General features: G+C 42.0%; 1 protein-coding gene across 3 annotated transcripts in view; it reads left to right on the top strand.

The window, feature by feature from the left end:
- The window catches only part of LRRC24 (leucine rich repeat containing 24), an 88,587-nt gene extending 64,850 nt beyond the window's left edge, over window positions 1-23,737 (top strand). For 2 of the 3 annotated variants that reach the window (XM_075211591.1, XM_075211592.1), the window contains 4 exons: window positions 16,462-16,636; window positions 17,911-18,189; window positions 19,493-19,661; window positions 21,016-23,737. In XM_075211591.1, coding sequence (XP_075067692.1) covers window positions 16,462-16,636; window positions 17,911-18,189; window positions 19,493-19,661; window positions 21,016-22,022 — 1,630 coding nt within the window. In that variant the 3' untranslated portion in view covers window positions 22,023-23,737. Of the gene's footprint in view, window positions 1-16,458; window positions 16,637-17,910; window positions 18,190-19,492; window positions 19,662-21,015 lie in introns of all 3 variants that reach the window. The other variant, XM_075211593.1, reaches the window with a different exon arrangement.
- Window positions 23,738-23,959: the final 222 nt, after the last annotated feature.

Raw genomic sequence — 23,959 nt, 5'->3', positions numbered from 1 at the left:
AGAGCCTGTTTAGTCTGTACAGGGAGAGATGAATAGCTTTTTTGGTGTGGGGGCCCAAACAAACCAATCATTTCAGTCAAAGTTGTTTGGTAGGCCCTGTCGCTGAAATGATTGGTTTGTTAAAGTGTGCATGTCCTATTTCAACAGCAGACCTCTCAACTGCAGCTCATCCCTCCTCTGCGGGGATAATGTCTCCTGTGCTCTGACACGTCACTCTGTGTACTCTCAGCCTCAGGATCTGACACTACAGCTACCATGCCTCTTGTAGCAGCCCTCACTCCAGGGCCTCTTCCATGTGCAGTGTCCCCCTCTCTCTTGGGTTCACTATAGTGGCATGGAGTTCTCCCCCTCATCCAGGGCACACATTCCTTGCCCTGGCTCAGTCACCACGCTCAGACTTCCAGGCAATGCTGGGGGAGCCTGGGAGCTTCCACCCCAGGTCCCCAGCTACAACTCTCCTCTCCTGTGTCTTCTCTCTCTTTCTGACACTTTAAAGATCGTGCCTTTAAATGAAAAAGTCAGTCTTCATTGCACGACTATGTGCAAGTGCAACATGGACATTTTTTTGGGTTTACAAAGTCAAACAATAACACTACGACCCTGTCTGTCTGGGGTCTGTCAATGACGAATTGTCTGGAGCATGTTTTGAGGAGGTATTGTGGCCCCGGTATCAAATTGGGTACCGGGGCCACCCCACTATGCAGTCCAGATACTTGTTTGGTGGAATTCCGACACGTGGAGGGTTTTTAAATTATATTGTGGCCTCGGTACCAAATTGTGTACCGGGGCCACCACACTACGCAGTCAAGATACTTGTTTGGTGGAATTCAGACCAGTTGAGGGTTTTATTATTATATTGTGTGGACCACTCTATCTATACCACACTACAACTCTATACCACTCTATTTCCTACTTTAATTCTATTTAATTCTATTTCCTACTTTAATTCTATTACTAATTAATTAACATAAAGAGGAACAAAAAAAACCAATTTTACCAAAAGTATAATATGACTTAGACTTACAAACACTACACTTGAAAGATCGTGCCTTTAAATGAAAAAGTAAGTCTTCATTGCACGACTATGTGCAACAGGGACAGTTTTTTTCTTTACAAAGTCAACTAATAACACTTGGACCCTGTCTGTCTTTAACATACTTAATGGGATCTCAATGACGAATTGTCTGTAGCATGTTTGGAGGAGGTATTGTGGCCCCGGTATCAAGTTGGGTACCGGGGCCACCCCACTACGCAGTCCAGATACTTGTTTGGTGGAATTCTGACACGTGGAGGGTGTATTTATTTTATTGTGGCCCCGGTATCAAGTTGGGTACCGGGGCCACCCCACTACGCAGTCCAGATACTTGTTTGGTGGAATTCTGACATGTGGAGGGTGTATTTATTTTATTGTGGCCCCGGTATCAAGTTGGGTACCGGGGCCACCCCACTACGCAGTCCAGATACTTGTTTGGTGGAATTCTGACACGTGGAGGGTGTATTTATTTTATTGTGGCCCCGGTATCAAGTTGGGTACCGGGGCCACCCCACTACGCAGTCCAGATACTTGTTTGGTGGAATTCTGACACGTGGAGGGTGTATTTATTTTATTGTGGCCCCGGTATCAAGTTGGGTACCGGGGCCACCCCACTACGCAGTCCAGATACTTGTTTGGTGGAATTCTGACACGTGGAGGGTGTATTTATTTTATTGTGGCCCCGGTATCAAGTTGGGTACCGGGGCCACCCCACTACGCAGTCCAGATACTTGTTTGGTGGAATTCTGACACGTGGAGGGTGTATTTATTTTATTGTGGCCCCGGTATAAAGTTGGGTACCGGGGCCACCCCACTACGCAGTCCAGATACTTGTTTGGTGGAATTCTGACACGTGGAGGGTTTTTTAATTATATTGTGGCCTCGGTACCAAATTGTGTACCGGGGCCACCACACTACGCAGTCAAGATAGATAGATGCGTATCATAGATAAAGTACATTCAGTGGTGTGGGGCAAATTGAAAAATATTCAAAATGCACTGACATTATCAAAAACAAGAGGTTGTCACACGCTAAAACTCCAACATGTATATGATGGAGAGGATGGAGGAGCAGCCGTATGTGTAGTGTAATGCAGACCTGTTGAAGGTTTTTTATATATTTTATTGTGGTGCCCAGTGCCCACTCCTCTACGCAGTCCAGGTACATTTATTGGTGCGATTCATAAAAGTTCAGGGTTTTTAATATATTGTGGTGACCCACTCCTCTACGCAGTCCAGGTACATTTATTGGTGCGAATCAAACAAGTTGATGGTTTTCTTATTATATATATTGTGGTGACCCACTCCTCTACGCAGTCCAGGTACATTTATTGGTGCGATTCATAAAAGTTCAGGGTTTTTAATATATTGTGGTGACCCACTCCTCTACGCAGTCCAGGTACATTTATTGGTGCGATTCATAAAAGTTCAGGGTTTTTAATATATTGTGGTGACCCACTCCTCTACGCAGTCCAGGTACATTTATTGGTGCGATTCATAAAAGTTCAGGGTTTTTAAGATATTGTGGTGACCCACTCCTCTACGCAGTCCAGGTACATTTATTGGTGCGATTCATAAAAGTTCAGGGTTTTTAATATATTGTGGTGACCCACTCCTCTACGCAGTCCAGGTACATTTATTGGTGCGATTCATAAAAGTTCAGGGTTTTTAAGATATTGTGGTGACCCACTCCTCTACGCAGTCCAGGTACATTTATTGGTGCGATTCATAAAAGTTCAGGGTTTTTAATATATTGTGGTGACCCACTCCTCTACGCAGTCCAGGTACATTTATTGGTGCGAATCAAACAAGTTGATGGTTTTCTTATTATATATATTGTGGTGACCCACTCCTCTACGCAGTCCAGGTACATTTATTGGTGCGATTCATAAAAGTTCAGGGTTTTTAATATATTGTGGTGACCCACTCCTCTACGCAGTCCAGGTACATTTATTGGTGCGATTCATAAAAGTTCAGGGTTTTTAATATATTGTGGTGACCCACTCCTCTACGCAGTCCAGGTACATTTATTGGTGCGATTCATAAAAGTTCAGGGTTTTTAATATATTGTGGTGACCCACTCCTCTACGCAGTCCAGGTACAATTATTGGTGCGAATCATAAAAGTTCAGGGTTTTTAATATATATTGTGGTGACCCACTCCTCTACGCAGTCCAGAAAGATACCTTGTTGCAACGTTTTGGACTAATAACTATATTGTGAGGTGTTCAGAATACACTGTAAATTAGTGGAAATGCTTGTTATTGAATGTTATTGAGGTTAATAATAGCCTAGGAGTGAAAATAAGCCCAAAAACTTGATTTTTAAACTTTTTATGTTTTTTTCAAAAAAAATCCGAATCCAATACCTTAAATCCGAACCGAGACCTTTCGTCAAGTGTTTTGCGAGACAAATCCGAACCTCAAAAATAACGAAAATCCGGATCCAAAACACAAAACACGAGACCTCAAAAGTCGCCGGTGCACATCCCTACTTCCCATACACTGTTATGGTGAGTGCTCAGTAAACCGATGAGAGAAGCAAAGCAGCAGATATCTGTGATATCTGCTGCGATGCTGCAATAATACATAGTAATTTAGTGGTAAGTCCCCGAAAACTGCTGTTTTCGGGGATTTACCTCTAAATTAGAGGGGAGAGATCTTTGATAAATAGGCCCCTAACTTTCTCTCTCCTCGTATTTCTCAAGCCTCTCTCCTAATTACCGACCTCTTTCTCTCATCCCCTTTTCTCTCCTCTGCAATTGGTCTTCAGCCAAAAGTGATCAATGATTTACTTACATCAAAGTCTAAGGTGTGTGTATATAGCTAAAGCTCAACATGTCCAAAACAGAGCTTATTACCTTCCCTCCACCCAGAGTCACCACCTGCCTTCAAATCTCCCTCAATGGCAGCAGCACCTTAATTTCCTTAGTTTTCCAAGCCAGCTTCCTTGATGTCAACCTGGATTCCGACCTCTGCGTTACATCCAATCACTGCTTGTCTGGCGGAGCACTACGGTGCTTTCCAAATGATATTATATAGATACATTGTGCTGTGTAAATCTTGGGTTTGGGTCATTAAGTAATAAAAAAAGGAGTAAGTTTGCACCTTGGCAAAACCATGTTGCATTGCAGGCGGAGGAAAATTTAAAATGTGGGGACAGATTTATAGCTGGGGTACAGCATGTCTTAGATCAACTTTAAATTTCATTGTAAAAATAAAGTTATCAAGTATTTGTGTGTTACATGACAATAAAGTCAAAATAATAAACTAATATGCACCATTGTAACATGGATTGTCCTGGAGAATATTTACTCCTTTATTTGCCTTACTCTCTGTAATGACTCCGACCCCTTATGTTTAGTGTATTCATCCACAATTAAGTAAATAATATTTTTTGGAGATCACAGTATGTTTCTTTTCCTGGGCTAGAAATGATGAGCAAACCATGGGAATCAGATGTTGGGCATTTTGTCTAAAGTGTGAAAGAAAAGTCATGTTAAAAAATACTGTAATATTACAAAGAGAAACATAATTATTTATAACTGTCTTTTAAATGCTTGTCATATTATATAATTCTCCTGTTGCTACCACAGTGTTAATTAGTAAAATCACTGAATAAAGCTGCAGGAGAGCAGCCATTTTGTTTATTGTCGACCTCATTTGAGGTAACTTAGTTGTCGAGAGTCGACACAATGTCTCTGTATAGAAAGCATTGTTATAATAGATGTTACTAAACTACATTACACAGGAGAAATCAAATCCCGACTTATTTCATCCCATGTTCTCCGGTCCCCTGTCTGAGCTAAGGATCGTTTTACATCAAGTATTGAGCGGTGAAGACCTAGAAGACAGAATGTTTATCCTTTAATTACCTTGGATTTACATTGACAAATCTCTTAATGTGATCACTTTGGCTGATGTTCCACGTGGCTAGTTCTGAATGTGGAATAGTTACAGTTTTGATTAATTTGTAAGATATAGTAGTGTCATAGGGGAGCTGCGTGGGTTAAATAAAAAGTTTCTGCATCTTCAGATGAATGTTTTTCTTACAAGATGACTTCAGAGTTTATCAGAATGTGGAATGACCAACGTCTTAAGTAACCGGGAACTTTTTATTGTGGCTACAGTATTCTTCAGTCTCTGGGGCCTTCTGCCAAAATATTGATCGAGATTACCTCTTCTCAACACCCCTTACTAAATATCACAAATAATCGCCTGTACTACCCAGCATTAATATCCACACAATGGCCATCTCTAGGTACAGTGCTAGGCTCCTAGTATCTGCACACATAGCTCTAAGAGTTTTGTTTGTGCATTTTCTATTCCTAGCTATGTTTCTCTCTCTCTCTCTCTCTCTCTCTCTCTCTCTCTCTCTCTCTCTTTATTTTGTTTTGATCTGTATTGTCTTCTGTTGCTGTGGATATGTTTCCTGTTCTATTTGCCTGCAGAAACGATACCTCTTGATTGGGGGATCAGAGTGCTTTATCCTGCTTAGTTTACTACCCCCCCTGCTAGTTTAAATAGTAAAGTTAGAGTAGGATACGTGTGAGTAGTTTATGTGGTAGTAGGGTAGGTGTGAGGGTGTACCAGTGTGAGTAGTATAGGTGGGAATAGGGTAGGTGTGAGGGTGTATTAGTGTGACTAGTTTAAGTGGGAGTAGAGTAGGTATGAGGATGTACCAGTGTGAGTAGTTTAGGAGGAAGTAGGATAGGTGTGAGGGTGTACTAGTGTGAATAGTTTACGTGGTAGTAGGGTAGGTGTGAGGGTGTACTAGTGTGAATAGTTTACGTGGTAGTAGGGTAGGTGTGTGGGTTTACTAGTGTGAACAGTGAGGGTTGGATTAGGGTAAACTTTAACAAAGAAATGGCTTTCAGAGAGTGTTTAAATATTTGAATGCTGTGAGAGAGTCCATAAGTGGGGAGCAGAGCCGGGAAGTCTTGTAGACAGGAGTGATAGTTGGTTACCAGAGACAAAGATAAGGTGTAGGTTACAGGTAGATCCAACGGGCCAAAAGTGAGAGTATTTTTAGATGCGATTTGAGATGTATGAAGGGTGGTATTGTTGAGGGCTTTGTAGGTAAGGGTGAGTTATTTGAATTGGATTCTGCAGGACACAGGGAGCCGGTGTAGGCATTTACAAAGTGGTGCAGCAGATGTGGAGCGGTGACAGAGGATGATCGGTTTTGCTGTGACATTTAAGATGGATCGGAGCAGGAATAGGTGGGAAGTATACATTTGTTCCAGGCCCTCTCGATAAAGCCTTCTGCTCCTGTCTTGTCTGCAGTGTTTTTGTATCTGTGTATTTCATTTATGCACTTATTGTAACATTTTGTGAAATGCGTGCAGCATGAAACCACCCCCATGCAGCAGCAAGAATGAGAAAAGTGCCCCCTTAGTGGTAATATCTGTACTAAGCTATGGCTTTCCTCAGTCTACATGAATGTAAGAGGCACAGGGGCATATAATTATGTACCGTGTTCAGCCGACATCAGTATGAGATATGGACGATGGCTGCGGAGGTACAAGGTGTAAAGAGCCCAGAGACATGGCGGCTAGACCCAGATCAGTATATGGCTGATCATGCCAGCAGTGCCACACGTAATTATTAATTGCTACACTGAGAATAAACTAGAAATCTTGTGAGTGTCACATAAAACAACACAGAAAGTTGCAGTAACTTAGACTTTTGCTCCGGTGAGGGTCCAAGCTTGTCCTGTCCTCAGGCATCCATCATGTAGCCTGAGGACACCTACCCTACTGACACAGTGACAGGGCGCTCATTACGGTGTCCACCATAAAGCACTTTGGCCCGGTTGGTTAAACCTTCCTTATTAATAAGTCAGACAGAGGGGATGCTGGGAACGTCTTTTTGTCACTTTTGTGTGTCTGAAGTTTATTATTGCGATGATTCCAATAGACCCTTTCCTCACCCTAAACCCCAGCGCTGACCCTGATCTCACAGGGCCGGTGCAGATTAAAAAAAATAATAAAACATTGGGCAACAAGTCCTCAAGTAGCCCCGGAGCTAAAGAGCCTGGGTTGGTCTCCCTTATAACAAAAAGATTTGTGGAGTCCTCCTGGTATAGTGAGAACCAGCCCCAGGATGCTCAGCTCAGGGCTGGTGTATGCCAAAACCAGTGTAGCCCTCACCCCACCCCACCCCCTTCCTTCTCAGTGGTTACCAGCCCCACTGAAAAGCAGATGAGGTCTTCACGACCTCCCTGTACTATGGGGTCTGGGGTAATGAATAAGAGGGGATCCCCTGTACTGGCATCTGTCTGTCTTTCTATCTGTCTCATATCTATCTGTTTATCTCATATCTGTTTATTTGTAAATCTCATTCCTCCATGGATACCTCCAGAATCCAATTCAAATTATTCCCCCTCACCTACAAAGCCCTCAACAACACTACCCCTGTATACATCTCAAATCTTCTATAAAAAATACTCTCCCTCCCGTCCTCTTAGATCTACCTCTGACCTGCGCCTTGTCTCGTCTCTGGTAACCACCTCTCACTCCCGCCTACAAGACTTCTCCCGTGCTGCTCCCCACTTATGGAATTCCCTACCACGCACAATCAGACTTTCCTACAGCCATCAAATCTTTAGATGGTCTCTGAAAACCCATCTTTTTCCCACCTTTGATAACACTACTCACACTAATACACCCTCACAGCTGTCCCAATCTCCACTCTCAGCCACACTCGCTCCTCTTGTTACAGCTGTGTCCACTTCCCCCTTAGAATGTAAGCTCTCTAATGAGCGGGGTCCTCCATACCCTTTGTTTTCATGTATATTTATTTTGTCTGCCTTGTATGTCCCTGTTTTATGTATGTCCTTGTTTTCCCTACTGTACGGTGCTACGGAGCTCTGTGGCACCTTACAAATGTACGATAATAATAATTTCATATCTTTGTATCTTATATCTATGTATATATCTCATATCTGTTTATATATCTTATATCTATCAATTTATATCACACCTATGTATCTCATACCTATTTGTATATCTCATATCTGTTTATTTATATATCACATATCTATTTATCTCATATGTCGCTGTCTGTACATTTCACTCCTGTCCCACATCCCCACTGCAGGCCGTCTGTATAGTCTCGTTAGACATGATATGAAGCAGACAGTTTCCAGGAGTGAAGCATCGGTTGTTACATTGAAACAGAAAATGTCAGAGGACTGAACATTCCGTTCCGTTAAGTGTCCGGAAGGGAATCTGGGTCATCCTCCTACACACTTTATGCTTCAATAACTCAAAACAATTTAGTTTCGTATTTTAGAAATGTGGAGCGAGGGACAGTTGTAAAGTTGTCGGAGATGTCAAAATGACCTTCTACATTTGTAAATACGTTTTTTCCAAAGACAAATAGTTTATTGGCTTTTGCCTGTTGTTTTACCTACAGTTATTTCATATTACACCCAAATATTGACATTTTTAATGGGTGAAGCATAAAAGCTCCAGTGGCCAAGCAGATCCGTTACCCCCATTTGAGCTTAAACTGACATCACTAACCATGACCTCGTGTGTGAATCTACTAATCTGTAGGTTCCTTTCTTAGAAGACTCAAAGCCTCCTCGTTCAGTCTTCAGCTTTTGTTGTGCTGTCCGGCATCCTCTTCATATTCTAAAATGATTGAAGATAGAGAATCCCCATCCTTGTAAGCACATAGTTACAGATCACTGCCTTTGCGGAGGGGATGGGAGCGGTGGCATCAGGCGTTCTGCATCCAGAATACATTCTAAACATTTGACCTCCAGATATTACCCCTCCAGGTCTATAAGAGGTGATGGCGGCAGGATGTGTAGTCTGTGTGTAGAATTGGCTTTGAAAAGTTGTTTCTATGCCCGGTAACATTTTTTATATCATTGGCTGCAGTGTAATACATTAACATGGGGACATCTATGCAAACAAACTACATTGAGGTTACAACAGGGATGGTGAACAGACTGTCCTGAAACTGGTCCATTGCATTTCTCATTTCACTTCTTATTCAAATATAAACATGTTGGCACAGCGATCCATGATTATATAGTCACCCGGGAGCGGCATGAACCTGCTGATTGGGATTTTGGAAGATATTTTGGTACTGCACACAGTGATATTTCTATTTGAAGCATCTCTGAGAAAATATTTGTATGGGGCAGTCAGAGAAACAAGGACCAGAGGCAAAGCCTCTTGTTTCTCATGATAATCTAATATATAAAAGCCTAGTGGCGTGTGTTAGTGTGTGTGTGTGTGTGTGTGTGTGTGTGTATGTGTGGAAAAAACTACCGGGTGACAGAGTGCTCAAGCTGCAGCGCCACCTGCTGGGCGGAGTTATATACTACACTGACCTACTAAATTCTTAGCATTATCTAATATATAAAAGCCTAGCGGCGTGTGTGTGTGGCGATGAAGATAAGAACCTTTTTAACACCTTAAGTAGCTTGATTTGACTAGAATGCATGAGTATCATGCACGGGTTAACTTGTTATATTATAAGAGTCCACACTCAGGTAACTTTTTGCTCTATAGAAGATGGTTACACAAGGAAAATCCGGGGAGGGGAGGTTGGGTTTAATGGGGACAGATGTCATTGCCATATTTAAATGCTTTGTACAGCACATAAAGTGGAAGTTGTGCAGATCATGTTGTTCTGCAGATCTGTGAGATCTGTATGACAATCGTATTGCCGGTAGGTGGGCACCTGGATTATGGGTGTTAAATAAACTAAATGAACATGTTGAGGGCCCCAGTGAATTAAATGGCGTTTTTGTCCCAATGGGATTTTGTCTCTGCTTGGCCCATTGGTCTTTGCCTATCTGCTTTATCAGGATTTTAGGCTATTTACAGGGATAAGTGAAACTCAACCTTGGATTTAAATCCCAGTGTACCCAGTCATAGGATAAATGGATATTTATTGGAAAACTATTACATTTAAAAATAATATCATGAATAAGGTAATTATAGATATCATTGTAATAGTTCAAACAAGGATCTATAAGTTATTATGGTCCATTTCCTAACTTTGTGTTAAGGTGCAAAATTTGCACTAAACCACAACCAATGAGACACATACTCTTATTGTCTGACCTGCACTACCCAGATGACAGCTGGTGGATGTGGGGCAGTATTGACACGAGCCCTCCTGTTTGGTAAAGTGAAATGTTTAGCCATGTTCTTGGCACTAGGGGCTCTGATTCACCATGGTGCGTCATGGTCATGGATCCCAATTACTTTATAGCAATTACACACATGGAACTGCATCCCCTGAGGCACAAAACATGTGACCTGGTCGGAGGTCACTAATATCCTCAATTCAAGACTATTTATACTCCCAGAAACCAAATCTTCTAACGCTAACAGCCAATACGGCCATAGAGTGTATGGACTATATTCACCAGAGAGACCCATTCAGTTGCATCTGTTGTCTAAACACAATGGACATTTTTTTAAGCTGAACCAATATTTATGGGAGTGAAACCTATCCGGACAGCCGGGATGAATAACATCACTACGCGTTTCACCTTCAGTCTGACTCAGTGATGTTTATGCCTAGTGAATTGATAGGCTGCTTTGCCTTGGGCAAATAAGGTGGTGATCTCTCATTTTGGCCCCTGCGCTCTACCAAAAAGAAGTGTCTTGTCACCCACGCTCGTTACCTGCCCCCATTCCAGATTACAACATCTTTGTCGGGCTGCACCCACTCTGTGGAATTACAAGACGTTTTCCCAGACTCCAGAACTTCCAGCGTAGCCTGAGAGCTCATCTCAGGCAGCTTATTAGATTCCTGAACCATCCTATTATCTCTTGGTTCTTCTCAATTGTATAGTGCTAGAGAGTACCCTGGCACTATATAAATAAATGCATGTTTATAATAACACATGGCTGGCACCGCTGTATGTAGGTTGCGGGATTCACTTTTAAGTCATTTCTCTGAGTGGCATTAATTCACTCCAGGCTAAAACAAGATGCCCTGTACAATGTTACAGTTCTACAGATATATCTTATGTCCCTAACTGTAAATCTGACTGAAAATACCACAGCACGATTAAGGTACCTGATAGTACGTAGACTCTCTGAGTTATCGATGTTACAATATTACCAAAATTCTGCAATGTTATAATTCAGCCACCTTCTAGCAGTATCACATAGTGTGTATACTTGTACTTAACATTTATTCTGACATCTTTTTATAGTTCATCAATCTGATCAGTGTGGGGTATTAGAGGACTATGTTTATTGGTGTTTTATTCAGAGATATCCATGGAAATCATTACAGGTTATTTATGAAGAACTAAATATATGAGCACCAAGATCTTTTCACTGAAACGCGTTGAATTTTCCTCCTTGCACATAACATTTCGGTCACCGTATAATCGGTCTGCAAAGTATTTTGTGACATTGTGGGAAGGCTGGAAATGGCCATTGTGGAAACAGAAATAACATCGCTAGAATGTATATACTTATTCCTTTAGGACCATCCTCATCCGTAAACGTTTCCATCTTTTCCTAAAATACTCCCTGGTTTTATGTCTTAAGTTAGTGATGAGTGTGATGGGGCATCAGTCTGTGATTCTTACTGTACCTTTAGTAGAAGAACCGCCGCCACTGCAGGGGGTGTGGCTACAATGGCTGGCTCCACCCTCTGAGGCCTCACCCACCTTCCCGCTCACCCTACTTTGTATATCCCGTGAATTCCTAGTGAGAGCTTTATTGTGCATGCGCCTGACCCGCACACGGAGAGCAGAGCGGGGGCCCTGGAGACTAGAGCGACATTGCTGGGCCCTTACCCAAATTTTGCTATGGGGCCCGGTGGTGCCATGTTCCGCCCCTGCGTTTCAATGGTTTTATTACAGAAATGCGCTTTGCCATAAAATTTGCACTTGGAAGGTGAAAATGACAGGGCACTGTGTACTTACACCACCTGTGAGATCAAGCGTCTGCTCTGTGGCCATCTGCAAACCAGGCAATGCCCCGGTAACTGCGCCACTTACACCCCTTGAATGTTATTTAAATGCCTTGTCCCCACAATGGACACTGCTTTTCTTTCTATGGGTGTAGAATGCGCGGTGTACAGTCTAAATGTACAAAACACATGCAGAATTCTGCAGATTCCACTATTATGACATGCAATCTACACGTTCCCCTATAAATGTGGGCATAATCTGCAAGATGGGAGATTTGCATTTCCATAAATGATTAAATGATCCTTATTGTGTCATTTCACTAACTCTGGTGATTATGCTGCATGCTAGATATATGCAGAGGGGACATTTTAATTGCCTTGATGGGGTGGGAGGTTTTTATGTATCTAATGAAATGTAACAAGGCTTTATATATTTCTGATACAAACTGTTAGTCACGGCCGTGGCTGGGTTATAAATAATTGATTCAACATGTCATTAAATGAAATCCATTTTAAAACAAATCACACAGAGCTGTTTTATGGCGAATATGCAAACATTTGAAGGCGTAAATTCTAACTTTCAAAGATTTTATGAATTTAGTCCATATTATTTCAACATTTAAGGTTGTGGAAGATTCAGAACCTGTTACAGAGGAAGGAGCTGACCAGAATTGTCACCCAGCCGCCTTCCAGGTCTCATAATGTTTCTCCACTGAAATAGACGCCCTCATGGTGTGACCACCAGCAGTGACGTTACCTGTGACTACCACAGGAATATTCAGACTTTCAGCTCCACTGATATAAAAAAATGATAAAAAATTGCTAAAGATACATTGAAAAGAAAAATTCAAAATGTTCACATTTAAAAATGCTTTCTTTTAATAGAAAACATTCAAATATTTCTTCAGAAATGATTGTTAAAGCATTGTTTTAATGATTTTCATCTGTTTTTGCCAAAACACCCGTTTCCAACAGCAATAGCCATCAGCCAATTAGTAACACACTTTATAGAAATTAGACAATACATTAATCCCCTAATATTTACATTATACACATATTTTGGAAGATGAAAATTAGGGTGATAAGAGTGTATTAAATAAGCCGTTAGTGTTTATTTTTCCAATGACGAGATGGTGTCTGATAAATAATTAATTAGTCCAAACTGTGAACAATTTGAAGCCTTGTAGGGTTTATGGTTCTGGAGTTAAGGTAAATACACAGCTCTCAATAGATGAATGAACATATTGATGTAACAGTGTCCTCAGGTCATAGCAGCAGCTGAATCTGGCAGTCAAATCGTCTTCTGCCTGCTCAGCTCGTTGCTGGCACACGAGCCAATGGGAAACCCGGGCCAAGAGACACTCAACTGCCAGCTGGGCCCACGGGCCCACGGCGTCTGTCTTCCTACATGCATCCAAATTACTGAAGAGCCAGGCTTTAACCCCTTCACACCCTATCTCTGGGTTACAGTCTCACTATTGCCGAGTACACCTGTGTTTTTATAATGAGAGATATTAAAGGAGATTAATAATTAAACATTAAACATACACAGTGGGGTTTGTAGGCTAATTAAGCAGTTACTTTTTGTCTTCCCATAATCCAGTTTGAGGGACACCGAGGCCTCTGAAATCAGACTAACAAGGCACATTCATCTTTCCTGTAAACATATACATTTTTACTTTATTGAGAACAGAGTTATGCAACATGTGATGCTTTAATTGTTGTGGAACTACAAGTCCGAGCATGCCCAAAGGCTGGCCAAGCATGCTGGGACTGCTAGTGCCGCTAGACAGATCTAATTAACATCGATGGGCTAGAGTTTAGCAATTGGTTCAGATGGTACCACACCTGTATCTTGCAAAAGGCAGTCTGGTTAGGCACAATAGTGCAGCACGGTGGCTCAGTGGTTAGCACTTCTGCCTTACAGCACTGGGGTCAATTCCCGACCATGGCCTTATCTGTGAGGCGTTTGTATGTTCTCCCCGTGTTTGCGTGGGTTTCCTCCAGGTGCTCCAGTTTCCTCCCACACTCCAAAAACATACTAGTAGGTTAATTGGCTGCTATCAAATTGACCCTAGTCTCTGTGTGTGTGTGTGTGTGTGTGTGTGTGTGTGTGTGTGTGTTAGAGAATTTAGATTGTAAGCCCCAATGAGGTAGGGAATGATGTGAATGAGTTCTCTGTACAGCGCTGTGGAATTAGTAGCGCTATATAAATAAATGGTGATGATGATGAATTGTGTGATCTGACCGGTTATGGACCCTCTGATTTGTAGTGTTAGTGCAATGTTGGGACAGATCCGGCTTCTGGTCCAGTATGATTTATCTTCCTGTGAGAATGTCTCAGATGAGCGGCGTGAAGTGCTCATAACTTGGTAGCAGATTGTGACTACATCGGGGACGATACACCCACAGGATATTGGTATCTCCTCAAAGAAAAATTTGAATGTGAATGATGTTTATGTGTTTTATGGGGCTCACCGCTAACTAGCCCACATCTCCCACCTCTGTGTCAGCGCAGCCCACGCTGCTGTGATGTATGTGTTGGAGATACCGTTAATGACCACACGATAGATACTAATATCACCAGTGCTCGGGTACGAAAGACTCTGTTAGATTCTGGCAACGTTCACATAGATGACAAATCATCACAACTGCTCAATTAGCTGCAGAGCAAGATCCCTTCTCGGTATTGCTTGGTTATAGCTCTTTGTACCTTATGTATTTCAGACAAATGTAGGATAAATCCAGGATATTAGATGGTTTGCAAAAGAGTTGTCTACATAAATCAAGTGGAAGAATCATAATCATTAAATATATCTTGTTCTTGATTATCATTTCTGAACTGAAATTGGACAGTTTTTTACATCACATCTCCACCCCAGTCTCTTTCTCAATTCACCGCTCCTGACTGCAGGTCTCTGGAGATGTTCCAATTGTAATGCGCCTGTCAGGAAAATGTATCATGGGTCATGACCTTTGAAACACTGTCCCAGTCTCCAAGCAAAAGTGTTGCACAAGGAACTCGGGAGAAACGCAGGTGTAGAGGGAGATGAGATCAAGTAAAAAAATGTACATAATACCAGGCTATTCTGCTCAGGATTAAATCCTCCCTGCACCACGTACAAATCCCCTCCACTATTTGAAGATTTACACCCCAATATCCTTCAGTCTTTTTTCTGGCTTCTGAGGTACCTGTTAGGGGTATAGGGTAAGTTAACTTATCGTCCAGGAGGAATTGCTCTGGTTCTCTAGGGTTGCCTTGCGAGTATTAAGCTGCTTGGGAGATAAAACTTCCATGGAAACAGATAACTTCCCCCTTGTTTAGTCATTGCATAGAGGGGTCGATGGTGCGTTAGACTCTTCTGATCCACCAGAAGTATGGCCTCTGGCTTGTCGGACAGTTGTGTGAACATGTGTATTCCACGATTGGTTACAATTCAGTTTTAAATTGTATAGATAATGTAACACCGGTAACTTCATAAGTTGGAGCTGGACACCAGTATACAAATCCCTGGGACTATATAGGATTATAATAATGATGACACATCAAGGCCAGTAAAACGGTTGCTGAACTATAAAATAAACATGACACGCAGTCCATTATTCTGAGTCCGGGAAATGAGTTGTGACTCCATTATAGATGTACATTGCTAACTTCAAATGATAGGATGGAGCTGGCAGCAGTGTTCAGACTGATGGTAGCAATTGCCCCAGAGGACAACTGGAAACTGGTAAAGTTTTTCACCAGTGTGTCGGCTACAGTACTGTCAGCTCAGTGGGTAAGTTACCGTTTCCATTGCCTGCGACCATATTACCCGACATCTGAGGGTCAGACATGCAGAAGATATATTTTTGGTCTCTTCTGTTCTGTTCTTCCAGCTGCCATTTCCTTTTCTAGAGTGTATATCACATTGGTGTTGCTTTGTCTTTCATTTTTTAATAGTTCTTTCACTTGGAAACCTTAGTTGTTGGTTGATTTCACATTCATTAGTGCCCGGGCTGGCAAATCAGGTGCTCAGTGATTGGAAAGTTTCCTTATTGATGTCCCATCCTTGCTCCTATGGCCGTTCCCTGCTTTTGTACACATGCAATTAATTTCATTTATTATTATTGATTTAATATTTTGTTATTTTATAGTTTCTGTGGTCAGGTTTTGTTTCCTTAAAAGACCACAGAATGGTTACAACATTTTCTTTCTTTCTGCTAATTATTTATTAAAGTCCATCATCATCATCATCATCATCATCATCATTATTATTATTATTATTATTGTCATTATAGATTTGTAAGGCGCCACTCTCTGAGCCTTCTGCTACGTCTAATGATCTTATACACAAGAGATTTATTTTTTGTTTTGTCATGTACTACAGCTGTACACATGAGTAGATTATGCAACTTGTGTGAGATTTGTGTAATGTGTGAGATGTATGCAACGTATGACGTGTGTAATATCTAATGATTACTTTCTGTTCCCCGTATTGTTCAGTATAATAGAGGAATGACCTTTTCTTCTTCCCCGGCAGCAGCAGTAAGATGGCCTCATCAAACCATTCGCTCATCGCAGTCGCCTTTTTCCTCCCGACATTCCTGACTCTTCAAACCCAAGCCTGCCCAGGAGAGTGCCGCTGTTACAGCATGACTGTGGAATGTGGATCCAAGGGGCTGAAGACCATTCCACCAAATATTCATCCCTCCACCCAGGTATGGCGTTTCCTCTCTCTGGTTTATTTTCACTGCGTAAAGGATCAAAATGCTGCTCATCTTCCTCTCCCGTTGCTCCTCTTCCACTGCTCCTCTCCATAAATCCCTCCACTGTCTCCCTAGCTGTTCCAGAATTTAGTTCAAGCTCCTTACCCTCACTTATGAAGCCCTCACCAACACATCTTCCCCATATGTCTCTGGTATCATCTCGAGGTACACCTCCACTTAGCCACTTCCCTCTGTCTCTGACCTCCGCCTCTCTTCAGCTCATTACCTTCTCCCACTCTCGCCTTCAATACTTCACCCGTGCTGCTCCCCACCTTTAAATCCTTACCCCATTTCAACTCTCCTCCAACCTACAAACCTTCAAATGCTCCCACAATACTCACCTCATCGTGCTCTCTTATCCAACCCCTTCTTGACCATCTTGTCCATCACGTCCTCTTCCTTTGCCTGCAATCTACATTTAAACTCAGTTGCTCCTACTGTCTCTCACCGCCCCTCCCTCCAGAATGTAAGCGCTCATGGGCAGGGTCCTCTTTACCCATTGCCTCCTGTCTGCCTCTCTCTATGTCCTATCTTGTCTTATGTTACATTCTATTCGAGTCTCTACAGTTGATTACTCACACTCATTTATGCTCCATAGGTGTAACTGTTTCCTGGGTTAGTTATGTCTTATCTGTATTTGTACGATTGTCCAACGTTACTGAATCAGTGGCACCTTGTAAATTAACAATGATAATAACAGGCGATGTATAATCACCAAGCTGCCTGTTCACATCATAACACAACTTAAGTGTCTTGAAATGCTTAATGTTGACCCCTGACACGACGGACCCCAGGACAGCGATAGTGCAGAAGTCGCTCAGTGCCGGGGGTGTCAGTAGATTTGTGTTGCTCATTATAGGATATTCAATATTTATTATTCTCCTGTTCTGGGTGAGATTGAAGAATAACAATAAGGGAACCACTCTACATTAATGATGTGCGGGGGATAAACAACATACATTAATAATGTCTTCAAGGTTAAAGTGTTACTAATGATGAAGAAATGTTCACAGCATCTATAGGGGGATTCTCTAAGATTAGAGGATGCAGAAACTGGAGATAAACGTTGTGGCATTTTATGAAATAAGGAGTTAATTTATCTCAAGTCTCTGCCTCCAAGTTTATAGAATTCCTCTTATAAAGTACATGGAGGAGCAGACGATGAAGTTACCGGGTACTTTATTGAAGTATAGTCACACATGTGTGGACCAATCTCCTTTCTACAGACCGTGTTCCTCCAGGATAATGCCATATCTCAGATCCAGCAGCAGGACCTGTCTCCTCTATCCGGGCTCCAGTACCTCTATATCCAGAACAACACCATCTCTGGTCTGGAGCCTGGAGCCTTCAAAGCTCAGCACCACCTTGTGGAACTGGCCCTCAACGGGAACCGGATCCACCTCATAAACAGCAGCATCTTCAAAGGTCTGGAGCACCTGAGGGTCCTGTACCTGGCAGGAAACCAGATCACCAAACTTACGGCGCACACATTCTCCGACCTGCAGGTAAAAGTGACTTTACAAACATGTCCGTATTCATTATTCATAGTGAGCTAATGTTAGTAGAAGTCTGAATGGATTTATTCAGATGCATTTACCCAGAGATGTCACCAACATGGAGGAGAAGCAGATGGATCTTCTATCCAGTTAGGTTTCTTGTGAAAATCAACCTATTCAGCTTGTTCTATAGTAGTATAGTATTATAATACATAAATCTCAGTGTACGTATCAATGCAAAACTAAGAACAAAATCTTTGCATCAAATGTATCAAGGATAAGTGTTCCGTGTTCTTCCCATGGAATATTCTTACTTTTGCTTTGATGTCACCTGATGTCTTAATGATAAGGATATATATATATATATATATATATATATGGGAAAAGGATAAGCGCCTGATAGTGTAGTATGGTTACAAACACCTTTGTTCCACTAAGTTGTTGTTATATATGTGTGCTAGATAAATATAGATGCAAGCACATAGCAGTAGATCTATCCTGTAGGTCCAGTCTGATGTATTTCTAAACGTATGTTGTCATCTCATGGAGAAAAGACAGAGACCGCATAATAGTGTATTAATACAAAAAATGTGGATCCGAACACCATACCACACACTCCACTTGTGCGTACAAGATACATAATAAAAAAGGCTTATCTGTGTCTTTCAATATTGCTTGATCATCATTGGTGTCCCTCTGGCACTTGGACAATGATATGTCAAATCTAGCAGACACATCAACAGAAATAAACACAGCAGCTCACAGCCAGGTGTTATATGTGTGTGTGTATATATATAATGAATGTTGTTATATTGTTTATGTTTTTTAGGTAAAATTCCATTTGTAGAATATACACATTTCATTTGTGTTCCAAAAAATTAAATTCTAACATCTCACGGATGACACCGGTTCTTTACATCCCTGACATGTAGTGGACACTTTCTTATATCTTCCTGGCGGCAATTGGAGCACAGATGCAGCCAGGTTTATAGAACCTTCTATCCAAGTTGCAGACCACTGTTTCAGTCTTATTAGATCTCATCAATGCGAGATATGAAACTGTATGGTGTAAGACTTCCCACAAACCCGTACAGAGCAATAGTTAAAGGTTGAGGTGCCTGAAAGCACCGTAAAATGCCCTTTGCAGTTAATAAAATACAGCGTAAGTCTTCGTGGAACAGATATCTTACAAATATCTCGGCCTGTCCAGGGTTATTAAATCGTTTTGTAGAATTACAACATTAAATATTTTAAGCATATTTTGTACATTTACATTTCCACTGCCCGCATGTTAAATGATAACTCATTTCAGAGACTGCAAGAGCTGCATTTACAAGAGAACCACATCGACACCCTACAGGAACAGGCGTTTTCTGGGCTTTCCTCACTCGCTCTGCTCGACCTCAGCAAAAACAACCTGCACACAATAAGCCGCGCTACCCTCAGGCCTCTGATAAGCCTGCAGGTGCTGAGACTGACAGGTAACACCAGTGTCTGTACATCTGCCCCTGTAAGACTGTCATTGTGGGGGGGGGGGGTGGTAAGTGCCATCTGCCCCTGTAAGACTGTCATTGTGGGGGAGGGGGGTAAGTGCCATCTGCCCCTGTAAGACTGTCATTGGGGGGTGGGGGTAAGTGCCATCTGCCCCTGTAAGACTGTCATTGGGGGGTAAGTGCCATCTGCCCCTGTAAGACTGTCATTGGGGGGTGGGGTGGTAAGTGCCATCTGCCCCTGTAAGACTGTCATTGGGGGGTAAGTGCCATCTGCCCCTGTAAGACTGTCATTGGGGGGTGGGGGGTAAGTGCCATCTGCCCCTGTAAGACTGTCATTGTGGGGGAGGGGGGTAAGTGCCATCTGCCCCTGTAAGACTGTCATTGTGGGGGAGGGGGGTAAGTGCCATCTGCCCCTGTAAGACTGTCATTGGGGGGTGGGGGGTAAGTGCACAGACAAAGTACAAAAACCTGAACAATCCAACGTTCATACAAGTTGGTTTACCTGGGATTAGATACCTGAGACCTCCTCCCAATATAAGGTTTTACCTGAACTTCAACTCATAACATAGACTGGGAAGCAAATCAGAACGTTCCAATACAGCTCAGATATTCATCAGCTGTTTTCAGTCATCTCACCGGTGTATTAATACATTGTTACCATTATATGTTCCAAGTGCAAAGATTTACAGATTCGCAATATGAGCCCATTACATATAACAGGGATATGAACAATGTAATAATATTTATGGTTTTCCTGTTCTTATAATGTATGTCAGTGGATTATCTGAAAGAGGTACAGTCTGTGATTTGTCCCTCTTTCAGAAATGGACACTTTTGAGACATAATCATGCGGTTTGCTAATTGTTCTTGTAATAAGATAAATAGTTTTGTACATGTAAAGATACATTCATGAATATAACAACATGGCTGCTGTATAGATCATACTTATATTAGTACTTTATCAGCCTGATGTATTCAGTGCACATTTTGTAATAAATCATCATCTCCCGCTGAGTTTTTCTTTTCCTGATCAGACGCATATTGCAAACATCTGAAGATATTTTTTATACAGTTTGGTTGTGAAGGTTTATGTCAAAGTTAGAGAACTGTGTTGGAGCCAGTCATTACTTTTCATCACCAACAAAGCACCAACATTCTCTGCTACATATAGAATAATTCTGACACTAACTTATTTTTATTGTAGTGAGATGGTTTCTTTGTGGATTGAACCTCTTCAATGTAACTCATCCACTGTAAATGATAGAATTAGATTTATAACTTCAAAGATTTAAAACACGTTATTTCATAAAAGTTACCCTTCTGTTTTCTTTTGTGTCCTTAGACAACCCTTGGAGATGTGACTGTGCCCTCCACTGGCTGAGAGCCTGGATGAAAGAAGAAGGTAAACGTCTTCTCACCTCCTTCGACAAGAAGGTCATCTGTTCTGAGCCACCGCGACTATCTCACCAGAGTTTGTTGGACATCTCTGGCAATAGTCTTGTCTGCATCCCTCCTGTGGTGCTTGTAGATCCTATGGAGATCACAGCTAGTCTAGGGGATGAACTTCGGGTCTCTTGCCGAGCTACAGGATATCCCCAGCCTCTGGTAACTTGGAGGAAGGTTGCTCATGCTCGCACAAGTCCATCCAGAGTTAATGTAAAGTCGAGCAGCAGCAGAACATTTGAGCTTAGCGAGAGGAGTGTGGGTGAACAATTTGACTCGGACACTGGCAGCGGTATGCTCTTTCTGAACAACATTACCATGTCCCATGCCGGGAAGTACGAATGTGTGGCTTCCAACCCTGGCGGCACAGCCAAGGTTTTATTTCATCTGACTGTCAACCTATCTAACCAGCAGTCCCGCTCGTATACGTCTGTGGATATCAGCCAAGAACCTCTCTACGATATGGAGAGCATGGAGTTCAACGCGCTTAGCATGGCAACTCAGACGGCCATCGCCATTGGAATCTCCTTGCTGGCCCTCACTGCTCTTCTTCTGATCGTCATGATCTACAGAAAGCATCACAAGAGAAAAAAAGCCAAAAAGGAGGAGAACATCTTATATGTCAATGACTACTCCGATGGGCCAACCACCTTCGCCCAACTAGAAGAGTACAGGGATGAACGTGGACACGAGATGTTTGTCATAGACAGAAACAAGGCCCATTTCCCAACCTATAAGGACCCGGAAGGGCTGAGTAGCTTCATCGGTCTCTCGGAGTTGGCCGAGCAGCTACAGGACCAAGGAACTCAGACGCCGGAAGACGAGGCGGAACGTCAAATCAATGACATTTTCATAAACCAGGGCTTTCTGTTCCAGCAGCAGATTGCTTATGAAATACACTGCTAAAGGACACTCAAATATAACGTGTTGGAGGTTGTGGTTGTTGTCTGCAGAGGGGGTGTTAAGAAAAATCTGCAAATTTTAATACTACTTATATTTTTTAAGATTACCGAAAATAGTATGTTATAGGGCTGCATAAAGGCTTTGTGTCCGTTCATTTAATTAATAATTGAATATCATTTTCTGCCCCTTTGCCACTTTCTAATAACTCATCGTGAAATGTCCTTGCAGTCTAGAACACATACGCGGAGGTCGGTAGAGAAGAGGTTACGTGGATAAGATTAACAGACCTGACAGTCATCTCCAGGCGTTCTACATTCTTCTGTATGTCAAACAAAGCTCCCTCCCGGCCCTCGGCTGTCAGTAGAGGCATTTTCATATCACCGTCTGACATATGCAAAGGACAACAAGCTGGATGGTAGAGCACAGACTCGGAGCTGTCATTCTACCTGTTCAGATAGCAGAATTGTAATGTCTGCTCTGATCTAAAAAGCCCCAAACTGATGAGAGACTCATGATGCTTATATGGCAGCGGGAGATACATTGTCTTCCTTTCAATTTATAAACCACATTTTTGTTGTTGCAAATTGTAAAATTCCCGCAGACTGTAGCTGTTAAGAAGCAGGTTCTGGCAAAAATGGAGAAAATTGCAAAAGTTCTAGTATTTATTGGGTGTTCTATAAGCCTGAGCTGATGTGTATGGAGTAATATGAGGAATAAGCATTTATGTTTTGCTATGGAGTGAAGTGCACACACCCAGCAGTACTAATACTCTGTCTTATATTGAGTGTCATAGAAATCTAACCGGTATAGTCAGAACAAAGCCGTTGTCAGGACAATGCAATCCTGGTTCTTACTAATTATGGGAATATGGGAGATATAATATAGCTCTATACAGTGTATCTGCTGTGCTTTTCTGTTTAGAAAGTGTCTATAGTGGGCCAGTCTTTCATACCGTGAGGGCAACAACAAATTGGGCTAAAACTGGCCAAACACAGCGGTATTACCGACGATAATTGAGATTGTTGTCCTGATGACCCCTTGTATACCTGCAGCTTGAGCACAATGCCTGAGGATAATAACACAGGAATTGATCAGGTTATTTTCAGGCAGATGGCCGCTGTGTGCGGTTAGCACGAGCGCCAAATGGTCAGCTCTGTCCAATTTGGAAAAGAATACGGTGTTGCGAGAGTCAACCTTCAGGAGCAGCCAGTATGTGGTTAATCTAAGAATGACAATCTAATTAAAGACATGTTCTGACAAAGGAAGAGTGATCATACTAAAATGTGACTTACTGGGAATCCTGGAAATTCCTGTGGGTTCAAAATATGAATCTTAAACTGTGTATATCTGAAATGTTTACCTTCATAAATGCAGCGTACAGAACCTGGGAGTGTAGTCAGGGTCTGTTTTTGTATCTTGAATATTTCTACCTGTAAGAAATGATTGACAGATGCTTATCTGGAATCTAGACGTCACTCATTTTTCTTGCCCCCATGTCAGGGTCTGTCTCTTCTCTTCTGCTCTGTGATACCGGACCCTCCTCACAGTTCTGTGTACAGCTGCAGAGGGGATCCAGGCTCCCAGCAGGATGCTGCTGTACAGTGATATTCTTTGTGTACAACATTTTGTTACCGTTTCATTCTAAGTGTTTTATTTTGGGAATAAAAGGTTTGCAATTATTTTTTTTCTACAGAATAAATTCTGCCGTTCTTTCCTCACTCTCTGGTGTTTAATAATGCTATTACTGTCTATGTGCAGATGCAAAGAGTTCTATTCAGTGGTAATTAAAGTGGAACCATTAACAAACAAGTCACTATAATAGCACAATGTATAGACCACACTAAACACCTCCAATTCCAGTCCCGTTGTATGTAAAATAATGCGGAGGAGACGGACTAAGCAGCACTCTGCTAGTGTAAAAATAACGTGGGCTCCTGCGC

Source organism: Mixophyes fleayi, chromosome 5 (genome assembly GCF_038048845.1).
Source record: "Mixophyes fleayi isolate aMixFle1 chromosome 5, aMixFle1.hap1, whole genome shotgun sequence".
NCBI classification, from domain to species: Eukaryota; Metazoa; Chordata; class Amphibia; order Anura; family Limnodynastidae; genus Mixophyes; species Mixophyes fleayi.
Note: the sequence above shows the minus strand (reverse complement) of the source record. Positions and strands in the feature narration are given on the sequence as shown.